A 25,480-nucleotide genomic window follows, 5' to 3' on the forward strand; every position below is an offset into this window, starting at 1 on the left:
TAAAAGGGGGAGGCGGATGTGCCACTTTTTGAAACCAAAACTAAAAGACAACAAAGGAACTCGACTAAAAAAAGAGTTACAGGTCTGAGATTTTGCATGGCAGTTGCTTTATAGGGGTACAAGATGGAACTGTGAAGAAACGGCGGTTCAACCGCCGAAAACCGCCGTTTCCCGCCGAATTTTTTTTTGCAATTTCTCGGCGGTTTTCGGCGGTTGCACCGCCGTTTCTTCACTGTTCCATATTGTAACCCTATAAAGCAACTGCCATGCAAAATCTCAGACCTGTAACTCTTTTTTTAGTTGAGTTCCTTTGACTTTTAGTTTTGGTTTCAAAAAGTGGCACATCCGCTTCCCCCCTTATAATTGCTTCATAATTTTTCTTCCCTTGATTTTTTAGCTTAAATTAATTTCCCTTTATTTGTGATTTTTATAAATGTTAAATTGTTAAGAACCCATGTGCTTAACATTTTCAAGTTTAAAAATTAGAATTATTCACATATTTGCTTCCTCTATTTTACTCTTTTGAAAATTAGCCGTGAAACGATTTATAGGAAGGGGGGGGGGAAGTTTTGCCACTTTCGCTTACTCCGTGATTATTGGGCTAGGTATTAAAGTTAGACTATAGGTTATTTGGGATAAAAGTTTACTTTTGGGTAGTAGCTCACGTATTTTTAATCATTTTTTGGATAACCCCACCCCCCAAGCCCCCCGGGGCTCAAAAACCCCCTAAAAATGAACCTAACCTTAATTTTCTCAGGAACAATTTGACCAATAGAGATGATTTTTTAAACCTAAGCTTTTATGCGTGTAAACTAACTTCTAGTTTAGAAGTCACCCCCCTGCCGCCAACCCCTAGCCCTCCGGGGCTCCAAAAAAACCCTAAAAATGAACCTAACCTTAATTTTCTCAGGAACCATTTGACCAATAGACATGATTTTTTAAACTTAAGCTTTTATGCGTGTAAACTAACTTCTAGTTTAGAAGTCACCCCCCTGCTGCCAACCTCTAGCCCTCCGGGACTCCAAAAAACCCTAAAAATGAACCTAACTTTAATTTTCTCAGGAACCATTTGACCAATAGACATGATTTTTTAAACTTAAGCTTTTATGGTTATAAACTAACTTATAGTTTAGAAGTCACCCCCCTGCCGCAAACCCCTAGCCCTCCGAGGCTCAAAAAAACCCTAAATATGAACCTAACCTTAATTTTCTCAGGAACCATTTGACCAATAGAGATGATTTCTTAAACTTAAGCTTTTATGGTTTTAAACTAACTTTAAGTTTAGAAGTCAACCCCCCTTGTGCCAACCCTTAGCCCCCCGGGGCTAAAAAAACCCTAAAAATGAACCTAACCTTAATTATAATTTCTTATTTGAAGAGTTAGATTTACATTTATTAAACCAAATATGCTTATTTTTGGATGTTATTGACATATTTGCTGAAAAAATTAGAATCAGCCTCCAGGTTCAGGTGCTGCAGGCCTCCAGGTCCACTCTGGAGACAGGTAAAAATTAAAATTTCTTATTTGAAGAGTTAGAGGTACACTTATTAAACCAAATATGCTTCTTTTGAACGTTATTGACATATTTGCAGAAAAAATTAGAATCAGCCTCCAGGTTCAGGTTCTGCAGGCCTCCAGGTCCATTGGAGACAGGTAAAAATTAAAATTTCTTATTTGAAGAGTTAGAGGTACACTTATAAAAACCAAATATGCATCCTTTTGGATGTTATTGACAAAACTGCTGAAAAATTTAAAATCGGCTCCCAGTTTCAGGTGCTGCAGGCCTCCAGGTCTATTCTGGACAGGTAAAAATTGAAATTTCTTATTTGAAGAGTTAGAGGTCAACTTATAAAACAGAATATGGATCTTTTGGCTGTTATTACTATTTCTGGAGAAAAATATTAAATTGGCTCCAAGTTCAGATATTCACCTGGCCAGCTGCAACCAGCGGTCACCAAGACGCAGGTAAAAGTGTCCATATCAAAAAGTATCAATGAATATGATACCTAACATGTCTAAAAAAACAGCGAAAATATCTGAAAATACCCCCAAAAAGCCATCTGGAAGCCTGCAGTACCTGGAGGCCGATTTTATTTTTTTCTTTAAAAATGGTAATATTATCCAACAAGATGCTTATTTTCTTGTGAATTGACCTCTAACTCTTAAATTAAGAATTTAAATTTTTTCATGTCTAGAGTTGAACTGGAGGCCTGCAGCACCTGAACTTGGAGGCCGATTTAAATTTTATCTTCAAGTATGTTATTAACATCAAAAACAGTGCATAGATTGTTTTATAAGTTAACCTCTAACTCGCCAAATAAGAAATTTTTTTTTTACCTTTCCAGTGTCCACCTGGAGACCGATTTCAATTTTTCCAGCAGATATGTCAATAACATCCAAAAAGTAGCATATTTGGTAAAATAAGTGTACCTCTAACTCTTCAAATAAGAAATTTTAATTTTCACCTGTCGAGAGTGGACCTAGAAGCCTGCAGCACCTGAACCTGGAGGCTGATTCTCATTTTTTCAGCAGATATGTCAATAAAATCCAAAAAGTAGCATATTTGTTTTTATAAGTGTACCTTTAACTCTTCAAATAAGAAATTTTAATTTTTACCTGTCTCCAGAGTGGACCTGGAGGCCTGCAGCATCTGAACCTGGAGGCCGATTCTAATTTTTCAGCAGATATTAGGGATGGGAATCCGTCGAATTTTTGGGCCGGATTCGGATTCCGGATTCTGAAGGAATCCGTCAAAAAAAGTGACGGATTCTTGCGGATTCCGGATTCTTATTTTTGGCGGATTCCGGATTCGGATTCCGGATTCTAGCAGTATTTTAAAAGGCCGTCCGTCACAGAGGGATATTTTTTTTCGTTAATTTATCACTATGTTACTTGGTTGAAGCCTTGATTTGTTTTTAGTGTTGACTTCCAGCATAACTAAAACATTTACATCACATTAGTAATTATTAAAATTTGTTATGTAGAAATTTTTTTTTGATCTTTGCCTTCAAACAGAGGGAGTTGTAAGAAAAAAGACGGTAATTTTAGCCTACCAATTTAGAATCCGGAATCCGCTATAAAAAACGGATTCCGGATCCGGATTCGGATTCCAAAATTGGCCGAAAATTGGGCGGATTCCGGATTCGGATTCCGGATCCGGATTCCCATCACTAGCAGATATGTCTATAACATTCAAAAAGATGTATATTTGGTTTAATAAGTGTACCTCTAACTCTTCAAATAAGAAGTTTTAATTTTTACCTGTCTCCAGAGTGGACCTGGAGGCCTGCAGCACCTGAACCTAGAGGCCAATTCTCATTTTTTAAGCAGATATGTCAATAACATCCAAAAAGATGCATATTTTGTTTAATAAGTGTACCTCTAACTCTTCAAATAAGAAATTTTAATTAAAGTTAGGTTCATTTTAGGGTTTTTTTTGAGCCCCGGGGGGCTAGATGTTGGCGGCAGGGGGGACTTTTAAACTTAAAGTTAGTTTATAACCATAAAAGCCTAAGTTTAAGAAATCATCTCTATTAGTCAAGTGGTTCCTGAGAAAATTAAGGTTAGGTTCATTTTTAGGGTTTTTTGGAGCACCGGAGGGCTAGGGGTTGGCGGCAGAGGGATGACTTCTAAACTAGAAGTTAGTTTATAAGCATAAAAGCCTAAGTTTTGAAAATCTTGTCTATTGGTCAAATGGTTCCTGAGAAAATTAAGGTTAGGTTCATTTTTAGGGTTTTTTTGGAGCCCCGGAGGGCTAGGGGTTGGCGGCAGGGGGGTGACTTCTAAACTAAAAGTTAGTTTATAAGCATAAAAGCTTAAGTTTAAAAAATCATCTCTAATGGTCAAATGTTTCCTGAGAAAATTAAGGTTAGGTTCATTTTTAGGGTTTTTTGGGAGCCCCGGAGGGCTAGGGGTTGGCGGCAGGGGGGTGACTTCTAAACTAAAAGTTAGTTTATAAGCATAAAAGCTTAAGTTTAAAAAATCATCTCTATTGGTCAAATGTTTCCTGAGAAAATTGAGGTTAGGTTTATTTTTAGGGTTTTTTTGGTGCCCCGGAGGGCTAGGGGTTGGCGGCAGGGGGGTGACTTCTAAACTAAAAGTTAGTTTATAAGCATAAAAGCTTAAATTTAAAAAATCATCTCTATTGGTCAAATTGTTCCTGAGAAAATTAAGGTTAGGTTCATTTTTAGGGGGTTTTTGAGCCCCGGGGGGCTAGGGGGTGGGGTTATCCAAAAAATGATTAAAAATACGTGAGCTACTACCCAAAAGTAAACTTTTATCCCAAATAACCTATAGTCTAACTTAAATACCTAGCCCAATAATCACGGAGTAAGCGAAAGTGGCAAAACTTCCCCCCCCCCCCCCTTATTTTCCATAGAAAAACTATAGGTATTGCCTTTGGTATCTTTAGAATTGTGTATGATAACATTGGTCAATGATTGATAGTCTTGACTGGTGGAACTGTTGTAGGCATAACAGTTTTTCTTTGTTGTTATCTTGTTATGTATTCAATATTATATTGTTTTAAAATTAAATTTAATACTGTATTTATGTTTAGGATGACTCTGATATGGACATGTACGGTGTGGCCGCAGCCATTCTACCGCTGGCCGAGGTTTTCGGTCGCAAGGTGTCGCGCGGCGTTGTCCAATTCGCCTACACTCTGCTCATAGAGGACAATGCTGTGTGGCAAAACACCCTGTTCTGGGAAGCAACATTTTTCGCGGACGTCCAGAAGGAAATTAAAAAATTGTACCTGGCCATAGATGCTGATGCCAGCAGCACCAGTTCTGGCAACTCCAACTATCTGGACGTTGTGTCCGCCTCCAGCGCCCAGCTTTCGGTGGAAAAGCATGTTGGATCACGGGCACGCGAGGTGCGCCGTTCAGCTTTGCTTGAGCCAGAACAACCGTCTGTTCTGGAGATAGCCGCCAGTGAAATGAAGAAATGGGCGGGCCTTAGCGATGACGCTCGTCAGGAACGTGTAATCAAAGAAGAGCAGGTTGTTTACGGACAGGCCTTGCACTACACGAACCGCATGGTGTGTTTCCTCATCCGGATGGACCAGAAGCCCCACCACAGCAACACAAACAACAAGTCTATCCACGACTATCACAGCGACCTTGTCTCTAACTCAATATCCAACAGTGTGGCTGAATCTGACTCGATTGACGCAGAGTCGGGATTTGACGACACAGAGCCTAATGACAATTGTCAGGCGGTGAACAAGTTTCTCACAAAGTTTGTTGATAAAGTGTGCAGTGAGGGGGGTGTTACTGAAGATCATTTGAAAAATCTCCATCAGCTTATTCCAATGACTGTCTCAACCCATTTGGAAGGGCTTGAGCAAGTAGCTATTGGTGTCAAAGGTTTGCCTCAAATTCAGAAGCCTAAATTACATGAGCCTAGCTTGCTACAGGGAGAAGAGTTCATCTCTGACTGTAGACTGCGCACTTACCTTCTACCTGACGGCCGTAACGAGCACCTTGGCGGTGCTAGTGGCGGACCTTGCCTCCTTCCAGCTGAAGGTGCTCTATTCCTTACAAATTACCGCCTTATTTTCAAGGGCAACCCTATTGATCCTTACTCCAATGAGAAGACAGTGATTCGCAGCTTCCCCGTTACCTCCATCACACAAGAAAAGAAGCTCTCCCTGCACGAGTATGTCAGCGAGATAGACCAGGTGCTGAAGGAGGGCATTCAGGTACGCTCCAGCACCTTCCAACTCATCAGGGCAGCGTTTGACGATGAAGTGTCACAAGATCAAATAGAAAAGTTTAAACAAGCCCTGCGCCGCACCCAATACCAACCGGCGAACTGGTACTTCTTTGCTTACCGCGGATACATGTCATTGTCAGGTGGCCCGGGTAAGGACAAGGATAAAAACACAAAATATTCAACGATACGCGGCATTGCGAAAACAACACTAAAGAGCGTTTCCAAGGCAACGGGCCTGAAAAATAAAAACAAAAAGAGCCCAAAATTTTCATTTCCCTCAAATGTCCTGCCAACGCACGGCCGACTGTCCATCGCCGACCTTTCCTCAGAGTCACGGTTCCGCGAGGAGGATGAGATGTCAGATATAAGCATCCAAATACCAGTTCCACCTCACCCCACAATGAAACCCGGTCCCTTAGACAGCAAAGGCCTGGAACGTTTAGGCGAGAAGCTGTACTATAAAGATTGGGAACGGCTCGGTCTTGGCAGCCTAGAGACGGTATCGTTAAAGAGTACAACAACGGCCCAGCCCGCCGTGTCAACGCGCATAACTGTCGTCAACCACAAATTTGCAGCTTGCAAGAGCTATCCCCAGCTTCTAGTCGTGCCGGGCCGAATGTCAGATGACAGTATTCGGCGAATGACGCGTCATTATCGCCAGGGCCGTCTGCCTGTTGCCACCTGGAGGCACCCTGGCTCTCGTTCCTTACTGTTGCGTGGTGCTAGTTTCCAAGGGCGTGGGGTTAAGGATTATTTGTGGAGAGGACATAATCAGGGGGGCAGCAACGGTGACCATCCCGCCACTTCACACGACCTGCCCAGCAGCTCGGATGCTGACGAATACCTGAAGGCTGTGATATCCGCCACGCCAGTGGCTGCAACCGGCGGCATGATGCGTACTACTGGTGACGGCTCGGTCGGCAACCAGTGGCTGATGTCTGGCAGCTGCACAAGTTTGGTGAGTGCTAACGGCGGCGATTCTTCGGCCTTTGGTGGACCCATGACCACGCCCACGCTGAGTAGGCGGAGTGGAAATGCAATCTCGCGGATGAAGGAAGGATTTGGAACCTTAACCAGAACTACAGGTATGGTTATTTATTAGCTAAACAAACTTTTGCAACAAAAAAAAATGGAAAAATTCCTGTTTTTATATACAATTGGTTCGATGTTTAGTCAGTCTACTAGCTACTAAATGATGAATAAAATCTTAGCTTTACTTTTTTAATTTATTCACCCTCTTTTTACAATATTTCATCATATTTTTCGTGTTTCAAAATTAGTCAGTCAAGAACTAAATTTTTTAATTAAAAAATAATATTAATAATTAAAATTGGCCATTTTCATGTATTTTTTGATGTAACAAAAAAATAACGGATGCTATAACAACACTTGCATATTTATCAGGGATATATGATTAGGCATATGAAAGATAAAGGGGGAGGTAGGTTGTGCTAAAATTCCGTAAAGGTGTGAGTTTTATTAAGGCTTAAAAATAGTAGTAGAACGATAATATTTACTAAATATGTGTATTTCTTATTGAAAATAACTATAGAAAAAATATTAGTGAAAAAAATTAAGTGAATATTATCTTTCTACTACTGTTTTAAGCCTTAAAACTCACACTTTTACAGAATTTTAGGGTAACCTTCCTCCCCCTTATTTATTACCCTCTATTTCTTTACAAAGACAATATAGTATGATGGCTGGCAAGATTAATCTTTTATTAACCTTTCCCCCTTTCCCTGATAAACAAATTACAAATGCAAAGCTCTCAAAACCAAAGTTATAAAACGATGGTTTTTTCTTTTAATTACTTGTTATGCTTGATATGTTTTACGTTTTGTCATTATGTTTTCATTTTAAGACTGAATTCATAATTTATATTAAATTATTACTGTAGATTTTTTCTCTCATTTTTTACATACTGTATAAATATTACCTAAATTTTTTATATCTCTAAAAAAAATTACCTTTCGCTGTTGTGCGCATTCAACGAGTAAAGGTACATTGGATTGTAAATAATTATGGTTACTCAACGTTTTATAATGTTTTTGCTTTAAATATACAAGTCAACCAACTAGTCATAGACAAATGACAATGGCTTACTTTATGAATTATTTTCTATTTTTTCTAAAAATTTAATTTCTAATGTATTAGTCATTGACTATTAAGCTGTACATGAGAAAAAATATTAAGAAATATGTTTAAAGATTAAGGGTTTCGCTAGTAGATGTATTGCTTCGATGATTAATCAAATTAAATAGTCGGTTTAACTTTAAAAGGGATATAATTTCGCCAATTTAATTTCCTCATAAGAATTTTTAATAGCCGACTATTATCTGGATGGAATAAATAAATAATTGCTTTTTGTTTCGAAATATGTACATGTTCTAATCAATAATGTGTTCGGATTGTTACTAGAGTGTTTCTATTGGTCCAATTAAGGTGTTGGCCATCTAGACTTATTGGTTTCACCAATAACCATATGCCAGAGAGGGAGAGAGAAATTTTGTCATGATTTTCCCATCCCATGACTCACAATATTAGACTTCAACATAGATTCATGTGTGAACGGTTTTCAAAACCATGCCCTATATGACATAAATTTCGTTCGATTCATTAAGGCACGTGGTATTTAAGAAATTAGCTAGGCTATATCATTTCAATCGGCGTCTTAAGACTTTAAGAATTAAATTTCGAGTTATCTTGGGAGTGGGGGGGGGGGGGTGTTGTAGGACTGTCCTATATTATCACATAATTCAAAGTTAATACTTCAATACGTATGTTGTAAAAAAAATCAATAGCTAATAGGAAATGCTAATTAATTACAACCCCCCCCCCCCCCCCCCCCTTCTGCTCTTTGAATAAAATTGAATTTCAGTTATTTATCGCATCATATTATAGACAGCTTCTTAGGATATTAAAATGACCATTTGTAAGATTAAAGCCAGTTTTGTTAGTCCCGAAGGGGCGAAAGCCCGTGCAAACAAATCTGGTATTAATTTAGTTATTTTTATTTTAATATTCGTGAAAAATTGGTTGAAAAAGCATTCTAACATATCTCGCTCTAATATTTCTAAACCAAGATTCTCATTAATATAATATAACTCACCTCTTTTTGTGTTAAGAAAAAAATAGTCAATTTAATAATCAGCTTTTATTTTGTACTCTTATACATAGCTGTTTAAATTTTTGTTTTTTAGTAACATCAAATGATTTAAATTGAAACTAAAAAGTTTAAATTGATAATTTTTATGTCACTGTAGAAATGCATATTTTTTTTTGTTTTTAAAAAAATATTTATTCCACATGTTGTTTTAGAATGAAATTTTTAGAGGCGCAGCTACTAGGATATGTCCGTATGACGGTCAGTTACTTTACTATAGTAATGCAGCCAGTGTCGACGCCGTCTCTACATATAGTGATTGCAGTATATATTATTTATGCTGTGTAGATTCTTTTATTCATAACGCAGTTCATTTTTGTCCTTGTTTTAAACAAAATAATTTTTAAAAAGATTGGATTTTCCCGATGAAAAAAAAACAGTATATTTTAACTGAGAAAGTTTAAACTTTAAAGTTAGTTTTTTTAACGTCTTTAGTTGCATGTTAATATATTTTTATTATTTAATTTTACACTTTTGACACTAGAATTAGCATAATTTGACATGGTGTATCTATTAGCATTTTTAGGCTTCACCACGAAGAGAAGATCTTTAAGAAGTGGAACCCTAGATTTAAAATCAAAAAGTAGATAATATTGCTTTGAATTTAGGCTTTTTAGTATATTTTCATATTTACATGCAGAGTTGAAAATATGTCATATTGGAAACAAAAAAAAGTTGAATGAAAAAAGTCTGATCAATTGTAGACAATAATTTTTTATCTTTTGTCAACAAGTTGCATGAATTTTGGTTATACTTCGCTTCCTTCAAATTATAGACTTGGATTTTTTTATATAGCTTAGGACTTCTTTAACTTACCAGGACAATTATGTCCATATAAAGTGTAGCAGCAATAAGATGAAGAAACAAAGAACGGCAAACTATAATACAGTTTAAATGAATAAAAGTACAAAAGTTTGATTTAGATAGCATTTTGCTTACTTTTGAAATGTGACAATATCTATCTACTAGAGGCCTAGCGGCGATTTCTCTTGGGAGGGTGGTGATACCTTTCTCCCAAATAGTTTTAAACCTTCCCAGGACCTATTAGAAGCTATACTATAAAGGAGAACCATATCGGTTTAGCGTTTTGGGAGGATCCTTCGGTACAGACAGATCCTGTTACTTTATTATAAGGCTATGTATACTAAAAGCATATGCTTTTCACAAGTAACTTTATATTAAAGACAAACCGCAATTACAGAGAAACTGCTTTATTTAAAAAGTATTTTGATACATTATTCTTAAAAAATAGCATAAAACGAGATATTCATTAGAAGATTTTTCTGTACTATTATATATAGTTTGAGTAATGAATTTGAAAAACTTATTGAAATCGATTTACTTGTTTTTTAGTGGAATTTTTTAATTGCTGGCAAAAATTGATTATCATGATTTTGTCTGATAAAAAAATGTATAAATCTGTCATTTCATTGCTATAAATATAAAAGAATATTATAGAAATGTTAGCTTTAACATAATATTTTATATTAATTTTAGATGGCAATTAAGTCTTTTCTTTTGTTCAACAATTGATTATTTACTAAAACAAACATTTCTCCTTTGATAAAAGGGTACCTAATTTAAGGGTATCTGACTAAAAAGGACAAGACATGATAAATGAAACTTCCTTGGGTATTTTTACCGTACGCGACTAAAATTGTTTTTTACCTCGGTGCTCTCAAATTGTCCAGTTGAGCACAGAAAACCCCCATGATTTTTAAATTTATTTAAATCATGAGAGGGTGGGGTTTTCAGTGCTCGTTAGGCTATTTAAGGGAAAGAACAAGCTTTGCTTCTATTACTGTGGTGTCTAAAATATTCTAAAAACCGCTTTTACTAAAACTGAAATAAAACCTGGCTTGAATTTTAGTGGGAGTAGGAAGGACGGAGATATACTCCTCTCGACGGAGTAAAAGCTTCTCTAGCAGAAGAGAAAGAAGAAAATCAGGTTTAGAGTGACTTTGCTCCCACTAGTAAAATATAGGTTTGTTAGCCAAAAAGATGAATACTCTGAAAATTCGACCAGATATCATTTATTAATGCCTATATAGAGAGCCCCACGTCTTTATTTAAATTCTAAGTGCATGGCCTAATTTTTTTTCATATTTTATAATAAAACCCTCTATTTTCCAAAGATCTAACATCATTTCAACAAGTTTTATTTATTTATTTTATATGAAGTTCTTTTAAATCCACAAAAATATTTGTTTTTTTTTGTATAGAAATAAATTAATTAACTAAAATGACATTCAAAATTTGAAATAAATTTCAAAGTATATAAAAATTTCAAAAAAATTATTATTGCAATTCAGTTTCTCATACTGGAATAGGTCACTAGGACGAACAAACATTAACACTTACAGAATAATCATAATATATGTAAATAATTTAAATGTCAAAACAAAATTGGAGTAAATTTGTTGAAAAACTGAGTACGGACATTCTTGGAACGATTATACAGTTGCTACGTTTTCTAAATCATAAATACTTAACTACTACAGGAATCACCATGCAAAGTTTAAAATGAATAAGACAATTCTAAGATGCCCAAGTTAACGGAAAAAAACTATCCAGACGGACAAACAGACCGACACTATTTTCAGAAAAGTTTTGCTTTTAATGACAAATAACTCTGAATTTATAATTCATAATTAAAAATATGTTAATAAATATGTTTTACAAGTATTACAAAGACCTGTTGGTTCCTTCATTTGCACTAGATTTACAAGAAGGAACAATGTTTCATTTTTCTCCATATCTTGGCAATTCTTGCCTTTTCTTTCACAAGCAACACAAATTATTTTGAATCTCTTCAATGATCTATTGCAAACTATGGCATCTTTGTTATTTGAGAATAAATCACACTAAGAATGAATTTTATTACTAAAATGCTTCCCGGATTTTTCATTTTTTAACTTGCGGATTTTTTTCAATGAATTTTATAGTTAAAAAACGTAATTTTACAGCTTTTTTTCAAGAAAAAATACACTCAAGTTCAAATGCATTTTATTCTTTAGGCCATGCACTTATGATTTAAATAAAAACGTGGCGCTCTCTATATAGGTATAAATAAATGATATCTGGTCAAATTTCTAGAGTATTCATCTTTTTGGCTAAAAAACCTATATTTTACTAGGGAGCTCCCTCAGTTTTAAAAACTAACTTCTCCACCTCCCCGTAAAAAAAATATTTTTCAACTAATTTCTTTATGATTTCTTTCTTTGTAGAAATTAGATTATATTGATATGACAAACAAAATATCTATTTAACAAAAATACTAAAAATGCTTGATCATGAATATTTATCAATAGCAATATTTGGTTTGTAAGCGGCCAAATGACTATGAAACGAGGCGATAAGCAGATTATAACACACTTGTAACAAAGGCTAGATAAATAAAAAACAAAAATAACAAAAATGGGTTTCGTGATTTTTTTTTATATCAAAATAATTTTTCTAAGGTACCTAGGTACTTAAAAATTTAATTTTTTATATTAGATTGTAATTAAAAGGCCAGAAGATAAAAATTAACAATTTTGGTGTGATATTTGATGACTTTTAAGACAATACGACAGTCTTAAAGTTGAAAATACTAATAATATTTTTAGTTTGTGTGCTTCTTCATTGTACACGGACATTGACAAACATTCTATTCAATAAATAGTATAATTAGATAATGTGCATTTAAGTGCAGTTGGCCATTAAACGTTCATAAAAAGTATTAAACACTGACAATTCATTCGATTCATTAATCATTTGGCAGCAAAGAGGCTATTTTTGTACGCGTATGATTACGAAACGAATGAATAATAATTAGTCTTAGGCTCGATTTATGGAAAAATGTTTTCCAATATGGCTTCGAAACCGATTGATATCTTCTGGATTAGAGCCGTTTCTCTGCCATACTGAAAAAATATATTTTAGCATCGTATTACAGACAATTTTTCACGAATATTCAAATAAAAAATCATAAGATTAATACCTACCAGTTTTGGCTTACAGTAATCTTATAATTTTTAATTTTATTTATCCTCGAAAAGTTGTCTATTACGATGCGATAAATAATTATTTCTGGTCTTGAGATATCAGATTCAGCTAAAAAGTCTACTAAAACCTATACCTAAATGCTGCACTTTCTATCATACTAATTCCTTTTGGAGTGTTATGTCCTATTTTTCCATTTGTTCAGTTCTCTTCATTTTTTTGCTTGCTATTTCTCTATAAGTTTTTTCCATGATTTTTTTTGTATGTAGCTTGTTTTCTTCTCAGTTCTTCACATTTTTTGAGTTCTTTTGTAGTGTTTTCATTAAGTCAGCTGATATTTAATAGAATATTTATTCATTTTTTTATAGTCCAAATATTGTATGCTGATTTAGATTTTTCAAAAAAAAGTATCAAGTAAGTAAGCAAAGTCAAATTACTCACTATAATATCAACTGCTTAAAAATATAGTAGATTTTGGTTTGAAAAAATCCGCCAGATGTCTTTTTGCTTGTGAAGGTATGCGTTCCAGCAGCAGACCGTTTGGAGGTCGTCTTTCTTTCTCCATGCCGAAGGGTGGCGGTTTCTCTAGCTCCAGAAGTGGCTTTACTCTGGGCTCTCAAACTTCTCTAACAGGTTCTATACATATATGACCATTTGGTGTTTCCCAGTTGAGGAGTTAAGAATGACCCCATTGACACCCCTCCCTCCCCCCGAACAGAGCAAATCAAACCCTCTTTTCCCGAGTAACTAAAAATCTTTGACTTCAAACTACTCTATCTGAATTGCAATGGATTTCTGTTTTTGAATTGTTTGATTTATATCCTGGAGTGCTAGGCTTGACACACAATATACCTTCTAACTTGACTCAAATTAAAGGGAGGGGGAGGGGGGGGGGGGTCCAATTTATTGATTTTATACCTGGATAGATGGATATATCTTCATTTTTTATCAAACTCCTCAACTGGGAAAGTGCAGTGTACATCAGTTGCTTACAAAAGATTTGCTTATAAAATGCATAAATTGCAATATAATAATATATCCTTGATATCCTTGATATGTAACCTGCTTTTATTATCTATTAAAGATTGCTTTTAATGAGTATAGCTACTGTATACTTGTGAAGTTTTGTGATTTTCAATATTTATAAAGAATTTGTTTTCATATTCTTTAATGTTTGATAAATTCTTTAATATATTAAACTAGTGTTAACTACACATTACTCGTTCTTTGTACTTTAAACAAATAAAGTGCGAATTTCAACATTTAAAAATAACAAGAACAAATATGTCACTCAGTGCCACAATATCAAAGAATGAAAAAGGAAAATTAAGAGATTTTATAGTGATATATTAAATTAATTCAATTGACCGTGTATAAAATTGAATTGTAAAATAAAACTTTGCTGCAAGGGGATGTGCGTACATATATAACCCTAATTTTAGAGTTGCTCCACTTCTAACAATGTGAACGACCTAAAATTATCATGTTACTGTAGAATGATTTTTATAAAATATAACATAATGAAGCAAAATCTAAGTTGATAAGAATTTTAATATTGCAAAATTTCATTAAAGCAAGAGGATATTTTTTATAGCTTTGATTAGCATATGCTTATTCGCTTATAAAGCAGGGAAGGCAATCTGAGGCAAGCATCGAATTTAATGCAGTTTCATATTGCCATCGCTGTGTAGATGTATATTTTAAATAAGAATTAATTAAAGTATTTTTCGCAGGTTCAGGAGCGTTACGTGGATCGTATCGATCCAGTGCAGAGCCCGAACCTGACACCTACACCATCCCTCGGGCAACCCTCTACATCCTCATTGACAGCAAGTCTATGCGGGGTGCCAGGGTCGATGCCCATCCCCGCGTAGAATTCATCCCCATAGAATATCCAGACTCGCGCAAGCTGCGCCATGCTTTCAAAAAGCTGCGGCGTGCATGTCATCCGAGCTCAGCGGCTACCGGAGGCAGCCATGCTGGCGGTGGCGTCGGAGCAGCTGCCGCTGTTACGTCGTCCAGCTCGTCGTCGGCAGAGCACGGGTTCCTGAGCCTTGTGGAGCAGAGCGAGTGGTTGGAGCACCTGCAGACGGTGATGCAGATAGCCGGGGCTGTCACCTACCTGATGGACAGCATGGGCAGCAGTGTCATGGTCTGCCTGGAGGATGGTTGGGATGTGACCGCTCAGGTCTCCAGCCTCGCACAATTATGTCTGGATCCTTATTACAGAACAATTAAGGTAAACAATAAGAAGATTCTTTTTTGATCAAAAAAAAAACATTGAAAGATATTTAATTTATCTGAAGAAAGAATTATTTGTCTCCAACTACTCATTTTTAAGAAACACTTTTTATTACTTACATTATATTCAAATTGTATACCTAACTAAAGAAAAAATATTTTTGATCAGCTGAAGAAGGAGAGGAAAGACATTTGTTAAAAAGAATAATTTCTTTCTAACAAGCAACTGTAGGCCTTATTTTAATAGACGCATTGCAAATTATTTTATTTTTAAAACATAAAAAGTTTCTTAGCTATGTTAACATAAAAATAATTTCAGGGCTTCCGCGTGCTAATAGAGAAGGAGTGGCTGGCCTTCGGGCACAGGTTCACCTACAGAAGCAACCTGACCAACAACAATCCTGACAGTGGCTTTACCCCTGTATTCCTACAGTTTCTGGATATTGTCCACCAGCTGCTGAACCAGTTCCCAGCCTCCTTCGAGTTCTCACATTATTATCTCAAGTAAGATTATTTGCCAGAAATAGGAGAAGTTGACAGTTAGGTCTATGCAGGTATCTTAAAGGATAAGTCAATGGACGATATATTAATGTACAGCGTAAATTATGAAAAACATAATTTTCACATCTGCACATTAAATCAGAACAATGATAGTTTAAACAAACAAATCACGCATAGGCGTGCATAAGGGGGTTGTAGGGGGGGGGGGGGTGGGGTGGATAGATGTCAACACATTCAGGTGCGCTTCGGATATTTATAAAACTTTTAAAATATTTTTAAATTGGCAAACTTAATCCCAAGTATAAAAAAAAAATTAGACGAAATTAACCACACCGAAAAAAAAACTGTTAAATTTCTTCAATTGGAAATTGAATCAATTTACTAATAGGTATACATTATAAATAGAATTTAAAGGATTTTGAAGTATTTCAATGGTATATTCAGATAATATCTTTTACCTTTTGATAGGACATATGTTTTAGAGAATTGATAAATAAAACTCTTACAAACTAAAAAAAAATTTAGTAAAATAAAAATATTTTAGATTTCTTGCCTTCCATTATGTGAGCTGTAGATTCGACACATTCTTCAAAGGTAATAAATTGAATACTTATTTTTTCTAGGCATTTCATATTTTTTCTCCAATTTTAAACATGATTGTTATTCTTAAAAGTATTAATTTAAGTTTGCTCGTTTTATTCTTTTCCAAAGTTTCTTGCAGTACGATTATAACAGAAAATTGCCAGCCTTTTTTATGAAAAGCATAACTAGTAACTTTCAAATTATTATTACTAACAGCTTGTCTTTAATAATTTATGATTTTAGACTCTGAAGAGGCTCGTATGGACACAAGCTTCCTTGGCCTGGATGATCCCCAGCAGACACCTAATTACATCAACACCAACAACAGAAGCGCGTCACTGGCCAGGTCGACTCCCAGCACGACCAGGTCCTACGACACGGGTGCCCTTAGCTCAGATGAGGAGGAGTCCACATCGTCGCGTGTCGGCGGAATGAACGGCAGCAATTCAAACAACAAAATGATGAATTTGTCGGTGTTTGACTACATTGATCAGTTGTCCGCGCGGAAACCGTTGTTTTTCAACAATCTGTACTGTCCGGAATTACAGTCATCAATCCTGCGACCTTACTACAATCTGTCCTCATTGGTACTGTGGGACTATTACACACATGAGAACCTCAGGTCAGGCCCGGAGTACGATGTTGAGTACGCGGAAATGGATGCGGAGCAGGAGCAGCAGATGGAGATGACGGCTGTAACGGCCGGTGGCGGCGGTGTCGGCGGCTCAACCGACGAGAATCAAGTTGTGATGAAAGGATATGATGACATGTCCCGAGAACATATGGATTCCATTACTGAATTATTAAAAGAAATTAGAGAGCTTGAGGCACAACTAGGCCGTCCTCCGCAGCCTTGGTCTGCCCACTGGGAGTCGTTAGATGTTCCCCCGGCGCTGCCACCACCACCTCCGCCATCGGCGGCAAATGCCCTCGGCCTACCAAAGGTGACAACGCCGAGTATGTACGCGCGCAAATACGGTATGGACATGCACAAACGTTCGACGAACGAGTTTCTGTTGCGGCACAAGATGGGTGTTACGTCTGTCGGCGGCGGGTCCGGTGGCAACGGAGGAGAAGGGTCTGGAGCTTATTCTGTGCCTCATCGGTTTGAGAAGTTTAACTACACGACGCCAACATATTGTGAAATTTGTTCCAACTTTCTATTTCTTACAAACAATGGATACAAATGTCAGGTAGGATTAGTGTAATTTAAAGTCTTGATTAAAAAAGTAATTGGATATCAATCAAAGTACCAAACAATAAAGATTCAGTTTATAAAAGATTTATTTATTTATGTGCCAGAAAATCGCAGTGGTGGCCAATTCTGAAAACGCACATGTCAGCTCAAGACATCGTTATACATAGTCCATCCATCAGAATGCTTAATTATGTATCTGTCTACATGGTTCACCTCTGACGATTAGAACTGGTTTAGGGCGCATTTATCCACGTATTTTAATCTTTGTTACCTCCTGGGTGGCCAATTTACAATTATGGCATGTATCTGTTAATGAACCACCTCTAACTGTCAAAAATTAAACAAAATCACTAGAGTGCATATTTGTTTCTCTCTCTAAAAGATCGATTATAATTCCTATTTTTATATCAGGACTGTGGGCTAAACTGTCACGAGAAGTGTCGTGACCAGGTCCCCAAAGCGTGCACAAAGTACAAGGCGGTCACCCGCGACCCAACCAGTGAAAACATTGACGCAGACGCGCGGGCTGCTGGCGGCCATAATGCCTCTAACGGGGCGGACTATTTTTCGTCCTTCAGCCGCGGACGGGAGACAACCACAGAGTCTTCTAATGTTATTTATCAGGTAAATATTATGGCTTCGAAACTGATTAATATCCGCCACAATGAAAAATTATATATAGCATCGTATTACAGACAATTTTCTACAAATATTAGATAAAAAAAATAATAAAATTAATACCGAAGGCCCGAGCTAACAAACTGGTTAATCTTATAATTTTTCATTTGATATCCATGGAAAGCTGTCTGCAATACGATGCAATAAAAAAGTTATTTTTCTATGATAAATGTGTTAAAAATTAGCGTACTAATGAGGGCTATGAGTTACATCTAAAAATCACGAAACCTTACATAAATCCTTAAGATATTTCAATATATTACCTTTACTTACTATCTCCATATTTTAAAGCACGATTAACGCATTTTGAAAGACATAGGGTGGATTAAAAATACCTATAAAAATGTCACTGTTACCCACCTCAACTGAAAAATATTGATATAGGTTATATTGATTGTGCACTAGTTAAATCCAGGGAGGGAGGGGACATTGTGCTGTCTATTACACTAGTCCAATAAGTTTTATAATAACACTTTCTTATTCGTTTGCTCAAAAACTTTAGGGACTTTTATTAAATTTTGATTGTTTGGTTTATAAAGTTAAGTGTCCAAACGTTACAACCACTTAATGTAATCTCCACTAATTTTGTGTAAAATCATTGGGGATGTACATATTTGCCAGTGTCTTTTTCCTTTAGATTCTTGATTTTTATATGAATTTTCTTATCAATGTCTAGACAAAGACGATCATTTTAACAGTATTCTAAAGATAACGCAAATTTTAATTTGTATTATTTGGAAATTTATATAGGATATATGTATACGTGGATATATTGTCAGGGGATAATTTGGCGTCAGCTTGCTAATACGAACCTCATTTATCAGTCAGTTCTTCATCCAGTAGGAGGGGAGCGAATGGGGTAAAGAGGGTGGATGGGGAGTATCGCTTAGGGTTGGCAATCCGAATCCGGGATCCGGAATCCGCCCAATTTTTTAATAGCGGATTCGGATTCTTATTGGTAGGCTAAAATTAGCGTCTTGATTTTTTTAAAGAGTTGTCATCATCATCATTATATATATATAATATCTTTTAAAATCTGGTTCGATTCTCTGAAGTGAATTATAGAGAACACCAAGAACATTATTTATTAGGACATATGTAGCACTTATTTTTTAATCCTTATGAAAAGCCTTTTAAAATATTGCTAGAATCCGGAATCCGCCAAAAATAAGAATCCGCAAGAATCCGCCATTTTTTTAATGGATTCTTGTAAGAATCCGAATCCGGTCCAAAAATTTGACGGATTGCCATCCCTAGTATCGCTATTTTAGTGAGCTACAAGTTTCACTTTATCACAGCACATGATAATCTGGTGTAAGATCCAAGTAAGAATGTCAAACATACTTACTAACAAACAACGAATTAAAGAATGTTTTCAGAAACTTTTGGGGTCCAATTGCATTTTCCTACATTGCCACAAGTAAACAAATTATATAATACTAGCGGCTTCTTATCCTGAAACCTCTAGGAACACTTAAAGGAAGGGGGGGGGGGTGACTTTAAAAGAAAATAAGATTTTAAAGGAAGTAATTTTTTCTAGGGATGATTTTTCCTGAGGGCGGTTGGTACCCTCCCTCAAAATAGTTAAAATCCTTATCAGGTTAAACTTCACTGTAAAGAAGACCCATATGGGTCCAACGTTATTGAGATCATTCGGTACACACAGGTCATAGATGACATCCTGTTGCTTTTTACTAAAATTTCACTAAAATTGTGAATTGTTGCACACTTCATTTGACAGACAACTAACCTATCAAAACAAAAACTGACAAATCTTTTTATATTTATCGGAAATTTTGTTTTCAATAATTTGTCACTTGTGATTCGGAGAAAAGGTTAAATAAGAAGTTGAAATGTTTAGTAAAATAAATGTATTTCAAGAATTCATTTATGAACTCTTCAAGGGAGTATTTTCGCAAGTTTTTGACTCAGAGTAGCTTTTATTTTATTTTCCAGTTTGGCAACGAAACCGATTAATATCCGCTGGATTGGAACCAGTTCAAAGTTGTACTGGTAAATCATGAATCGTATCGTATTATAGCCAGTTTTCTACGAATATCGAAATAAAAATGATTTTTTTAATACTAGCTTTGTTAGCCCAGTAAGATCTCACTGCAATTTTTAGATATAATTAATAAGAGCCATATCGGTTCAGCGGTTAGCGAGATCTTTCGGTACAAATACACTGATGAACAGTTACACATCCTGTTACTTTTAAATAAGGATTATAACAAACATGATATTATTTTATTCTCTTATTTCTGTGATAGTTATCCCTGTAGACAACTTTACTTTAACTTTTTAACTTTAGACATAAAATATTTAGCATAAATCAGAATCAAAACATTTCTCTCCCCTTTTTAAAACCGTGCCAGCTTCTTTTGATGGATATTGTAAAACTAGGACTTTTCAATGGATATAGGATATACGTGGATATATTGAAAGGGGAAAATTTGTCGTCAATTTAGCTTGCTAATATTGAACTCATTTATTTGTCAATTCGTTCATGTAGTTTTAGGGAAGGGATGGGATAAAGGTGGTTGATAAGGGGTATCGTTATTTTAGCCAGCTGCGAGCATCATTTTAACAGAGTACATGAAAATCTGGTGCAACATCCAAGTAATGAAATATCGATTGAGATAATATTCGTTCTCCGATTCCGAAAAAAAATGGATTCTCCTCCATTAAATTATCCCTTTTTCCTTTTACTAAACTATAACTAGGTATTCCAATTGTTGCCTGATTTAAACTTTAAAGTTTTATAAACTGTATGCTTTGTTATTTCAAAACTATTTTTAGGCTCATAGCTACTCCTAATTTTAATATTATACTATAATTGAGCATAAAGATAATGCGCCTATCTTTGTCAGCATACTAGTTAAGACGGACAGATTGACCTAATATTAAGTAGCTACGCTACGTGAAATTAAATATATGTTTAGTTCCTTTGTAACAAAATAATTAATGAATTTAGACAACATGTAATAATATTGTATTTTGCTTATATAAAAAAAATCAAAGGGGGAAGTATTCTAATTTGTTTGATACAAACTATCGTAAGGCCCTAAAAATATTTTAATTTTAACGCCCAAAACTTCTTCAGCCAACCATGAAAAAAAGAAATGAAACAAGATATTTTAGATTTACTGAACAATTCATGAAACAAGTGGATTATTTGCAAAAATATGTTCATATGAGGTAGACCTCAATCCCCTGAAGATCGAATATGAACCATTAAATAACTTTAGTGCAGTGTTGCGGACCCAGAGCCGGGAGCCCTGGAGCCGCCATATTTTGCCGGAGCCGAAATTTTCGTTAAAAAACGGCTCCGGCTCCGGACTAGATAAATAAAGAGATTTTTTATAAATTATAATTTGGTAACTCTGTTTTGTCATGTGCAAATGCCCCTTTTAAGTTTTTCAAGTCCATTTTCATCAAAAATTTAACTTTTAAAACCTTCAAAAGTCAAAAATAGACGTGGGAAAAACATATGTCGAGTTTTTCTTGATTTTAGGTCGGAGCCGGAGCCAAATCCGGAGCCGCTATCATCACAGCCGGAATCGGAGCCGCACCAAAATCAAACGGCTCCGCAACGCTGCTTTAATGTAAAGCATATACTATATTATTGGAAGTTTTATATTTTTATTATGTAGTACCTATATTACAATTTTATCCAAAAAAATAGATATTAGAGAAAGTGTATTTAACAATTTAAGGTTCCGACTATGAAAGCAAAGAAATATGATAAAGGGAAGAATACATGCTAAATAACCATTATTTACCTTCCCACCTTTCTCCTTTAAATATTAACCATATTAGGTATATACTGTGTTACCACTAGCTACATAATATAATACAAATAAATTCCCTTTCTTAACTAAAATAACTTTTAGGGCGTTTATAAATAAGATATAATTTACTTATCCTGTAATATAAAGTAATAAGCTTTTTTTGTCTGTAGCGAAGGATCTCGCTAACCGCTGAACCGATATGGTTCTTCTTTACAGTGAAGCTTTTTATAGGCTCTGAGATGGTTTTAGGCTATTTGATTTTTTAAAAACAAGTCTGGGTAATGTTTTAGGCTATTTTTCTGCCCTTCGAATGTAGAGCCCCCAGATGCTAGGGGCGCTGCTGCTAGTACTTTCATAAGGAAATAAATATCAATTGGATATCCAATTTTGATATATAAAATTTAATTAAATACAGGGCGCGCCACATATCCTCGGACATTCTTTAAACGGCCATAGCGTCAAAACTACTTGACCAATCAGGACGTTTAACCCCACTATAAAAACCTTAGGTAATGACCTTTAAGCACAAAAAAATCTTTGGACGAAGATGGGCTCGTACTCCGAGCTGGCTGCGCTTATGTTCAACAAGGCAGATTCGAGTTGCGCCGGTGGTATAATCTGGATTCTCGACTAGGGCCTAATAAATCGGACCTCAGCCCATCTGTAGATGAGGTAGAGTTGTGCAACTTGCTGGGGATACTGTTAGATACATAAGTAAGACACTAGAAAAGACTAGAGCTCTCTATCTAAAATGGCTTGGCTGTAGTACTCCGGCAAAGTGAAACGTGACAGATTTAGAGATGTCAAAAACTTTAAAAATCGTGTAAAATCGTGAAAATTTCTCGGTTCTCGACTTAAGAGACCCATATGGAACTTAAAAACTCATTTTAGACTATGGATTGCGCTGACAACCCTATTTGAATCTTCATGCCATTTCTAAAAAGGTATAGAACGTCGTTTTAGCTCAACTGTGGTCTAAATAAAGGCCTCCGTGTCAAATGGTAGCTTGAAAGTTGGGTGAATTAGGATCCTGCGGTTACTCACATTCCTAAGGAAATGGGGCCTCCCAGCAGCCTGATCTTAATTCAATGGCTTTTTGGGCCTAGGGCTACTTTGAAGCATGCACCAATAGACGTGCCCATACCACAAAGACCTCCCCCATTGCCACTATCAAGGAGAACTTCGCCATCTTGGACAGGTATATTTTGACCTGGGCCTGCCGGCGGTTGAGGAGGCGGGTAAAGGCGATGATTGATGCTGGCGGCGATTTTAATCAATAATCTAATAGTCATATACCTAGTTTGCTTCCCAGTTTTTAAAATTTAATAAAATCTTTAAAATTGACGATTTTATGTTCATTTGTTTACAATTTAGAAAATGTCCGAGGATATGTGGCGCACCCTGTATATTTGAAAGTTAACAAAAGGGTTACTAATAAGTTTGTACTTGTTTGTTTGACTTAGCAAGGTGTATCTGTTCATGTTTGTCTATAGAGTATGTATACAGGGTGTCCCATGAGATTGACATATTTCTAAAATCTTTAGATATGAAATAATTTTAGAATGTGATATATTTGTTTAAGAGTAATTAATTGGAGCTTAAATAGGAGTTGAATTTTAGGTAATATTACAAGGATATTTTTGTAGCAGTTTCAGTACCATTTAGTGGTAAACTATGTATTGTATACATATATTTATATTGAATCTAGTTAATTATCTTCTTATTTGTGGTACACCCTTTATTTTGTATACATATATTTATACTGAATCTAGTTAATTATCTTCTAGTTTGTGGTACACCCTGTATTGTATACATATATTTATATTGAATTGAGTTAATTATTTTCTAGTTTGTGGTACACCCTGTATTGTATACATATATTTATATTGAATCTAGTTAATTATCTTCTAGTTTGTGGTACACCCTGTATTGTATACATATATTTATATTGAATCTAGTTAATTATCTTCTAGGTTGTGGTACACCCTGTATTGTATACATATATTTATATTGAATCTAGTTAATTATCTTCTAGTTTGTGGTACACCCTGTATTGTATACATATATTTATATTGAATCTAGTTAATTATCTTCTAGTTTGTGGTACACCCTGTATTGTATACATATATTTATATTGAATCTAGTTAATTATCTTCTAGTTTGTGGTACACCCTGTATTGTATACATATATTTATATTGAATCTAGTTAATTAGTTTGATACTGTGCTTCGTAATTACATTATTACTTTCAATATTCCCTCTCTGCATAATAATTTTACCCTTTTGTGTCTCCTAATAATAGTTGGTTTTAGTTTCTAATAAGTTTTTTTTAACTTAAAAAGATTTTAATTTGATTAATAATGCCATATGAATATTATTTTTATCATCCTTATTGCCAAAGTAGTTTAAATAAAATGATTAAAACGGCTTAACCTAGAGGATTTCAATTTTGTCATTTGAAGCGGTGGGTGTGTTCTGTAACGTAGAGGGGTTAAAAATGAAAGGCATATCTTCATAGCATATTGTTTTGGAGGGATTTAGATATTTTTTAACAAAGTAGTCGTGGGGGAGTTTAACTAACATACCCCTAAAAGCTTATAGCGCGGCCACTATATATTGTTAAAAATAATAGAACAAACATTTGGAGTAATTTATATATTTGGTTAATAGATTTCTTTACAACCAGCCCTCTCGTAATAACAATTAGCCAACACACTTAATAACTTATGCTATAACAACAATGAATATGCACAATCAGTAATATCCCCCGAATCTCCAGTGAAACACACGGAATCTGCCCCCTATAATATTTACGTTTGGAAATAAGATTATTTGGTTTGAACTGTAACCAAAAACTGAAAAAATTCGAAAAATATATTTTGTAATTTCAGCTAATTTTGGGGGCAGACTTAGTAAATCCTAAGGTTATCTCCCCCCCCCCCCAAAAAAAAAAAAAAAACAGTTAATAATACTGATTTGTGTTTCTTTTCGTAGGTTAGTTTACGAATTGTTTTGTAATAGTTCCCTGCAAGGGGCTAGAGTTAAGTTTTTAAACAAAATTGAAAATAGGGGAGAGATTTTATGTTTGCCAATAGTAGAACAGAGGGATTTAACCTTACAATCTAATTGGTATTATTGGTTTGAAATTACTACAGTATGTACTGGTATTAATATTTAATATACACATTCATTCCCCCTCATTACCTTATAACCTCTCTGTTTCCCCTGTACAATTAAAGGAGAGGGAAAATTGTAATAATATCGTAATCAAGGAATAATTCTAGTAAAAGATACACTTTAACAGCTGTAAGGTTAGCTACACCCCCCCCCCCCCATGCACGCACCTTATTGCCTCAAGAACATTTTCCCAATAAAATTAATTGAAGGGGTATTTTTCTAAAATATCGTAATCAATGAGCAATTTCGGTGAAGGAGGGGGGAAATGCATAAAATTTTCGTATTCAGAGAGCAATTCTATTGCTTAATTGCCAAATACCCTTTTAAGTACACTATTATTAAAGATGGGAGACTGGTCAAATTTTCGTAAACAAAGAGCAACTTTTGTTAAAGTCTCAAATATACAAAAAGATTATCAAAAATTGATATTTTATTTTTAGAAGA

General features: G+C 35.2%; 1 protein-coding gene across 1 annotated transcript in view; it reads left to right on the forward strand.

Annotated features, from left to right (window-relative positions):
* Sbf (SET domain binding factor) overlaps nt 1-25,480 on the forward strand; it is a 44,560-nt gene that overhangs the window by 12,013 nt on the left and 7,067 nt on the right. Inside the window, exons 6-13 of the mRNA XM_080155407.1 lie at nt 4,559-6,803; nt 10,755-10,832; nt 13,385-13,501; nt 14,602-15,107; nt 15,429-15,613; nt 16,155-16,204; nt 16,436-17,385; nt 17,802-18,014. Coding sequence (XP_080011533.1) covers nt 4,559-6,803; nt 10,755-10,832; nt 13,385-13,501; nt 14,602-15,107; nt 15,429-15,613; nt 16,155-16,204; nt 16,436-17,385; nt 17,802-18,014 — 4,344 coding nt within the window. The remainder of the gene's footprint in view (nt 1-4,558; nt 6,804-10,754; nt 10,833-13,384; nt 13,502-14,601; nt 15,108-15,428; nt 15,614-16,154; nt 16,205-16,435; nt 17,386-17,801; nt 18,015-25,480) is intronic.

Source organism: Acartia tonsa, chromosome 4 (genome assembly GCF_053477335.1).
Source record: "Acartia tonsa isolate MP-2025a chromosome 4, ASM5347733v1, whole genome shotgun sequence".
Classification (NCBI taxonomy): Eukaryota; Metazoa; Arthropoda; class Copepoda; order Calanoida; family Acartiidae; genus Acartia; species Acartia tonsa.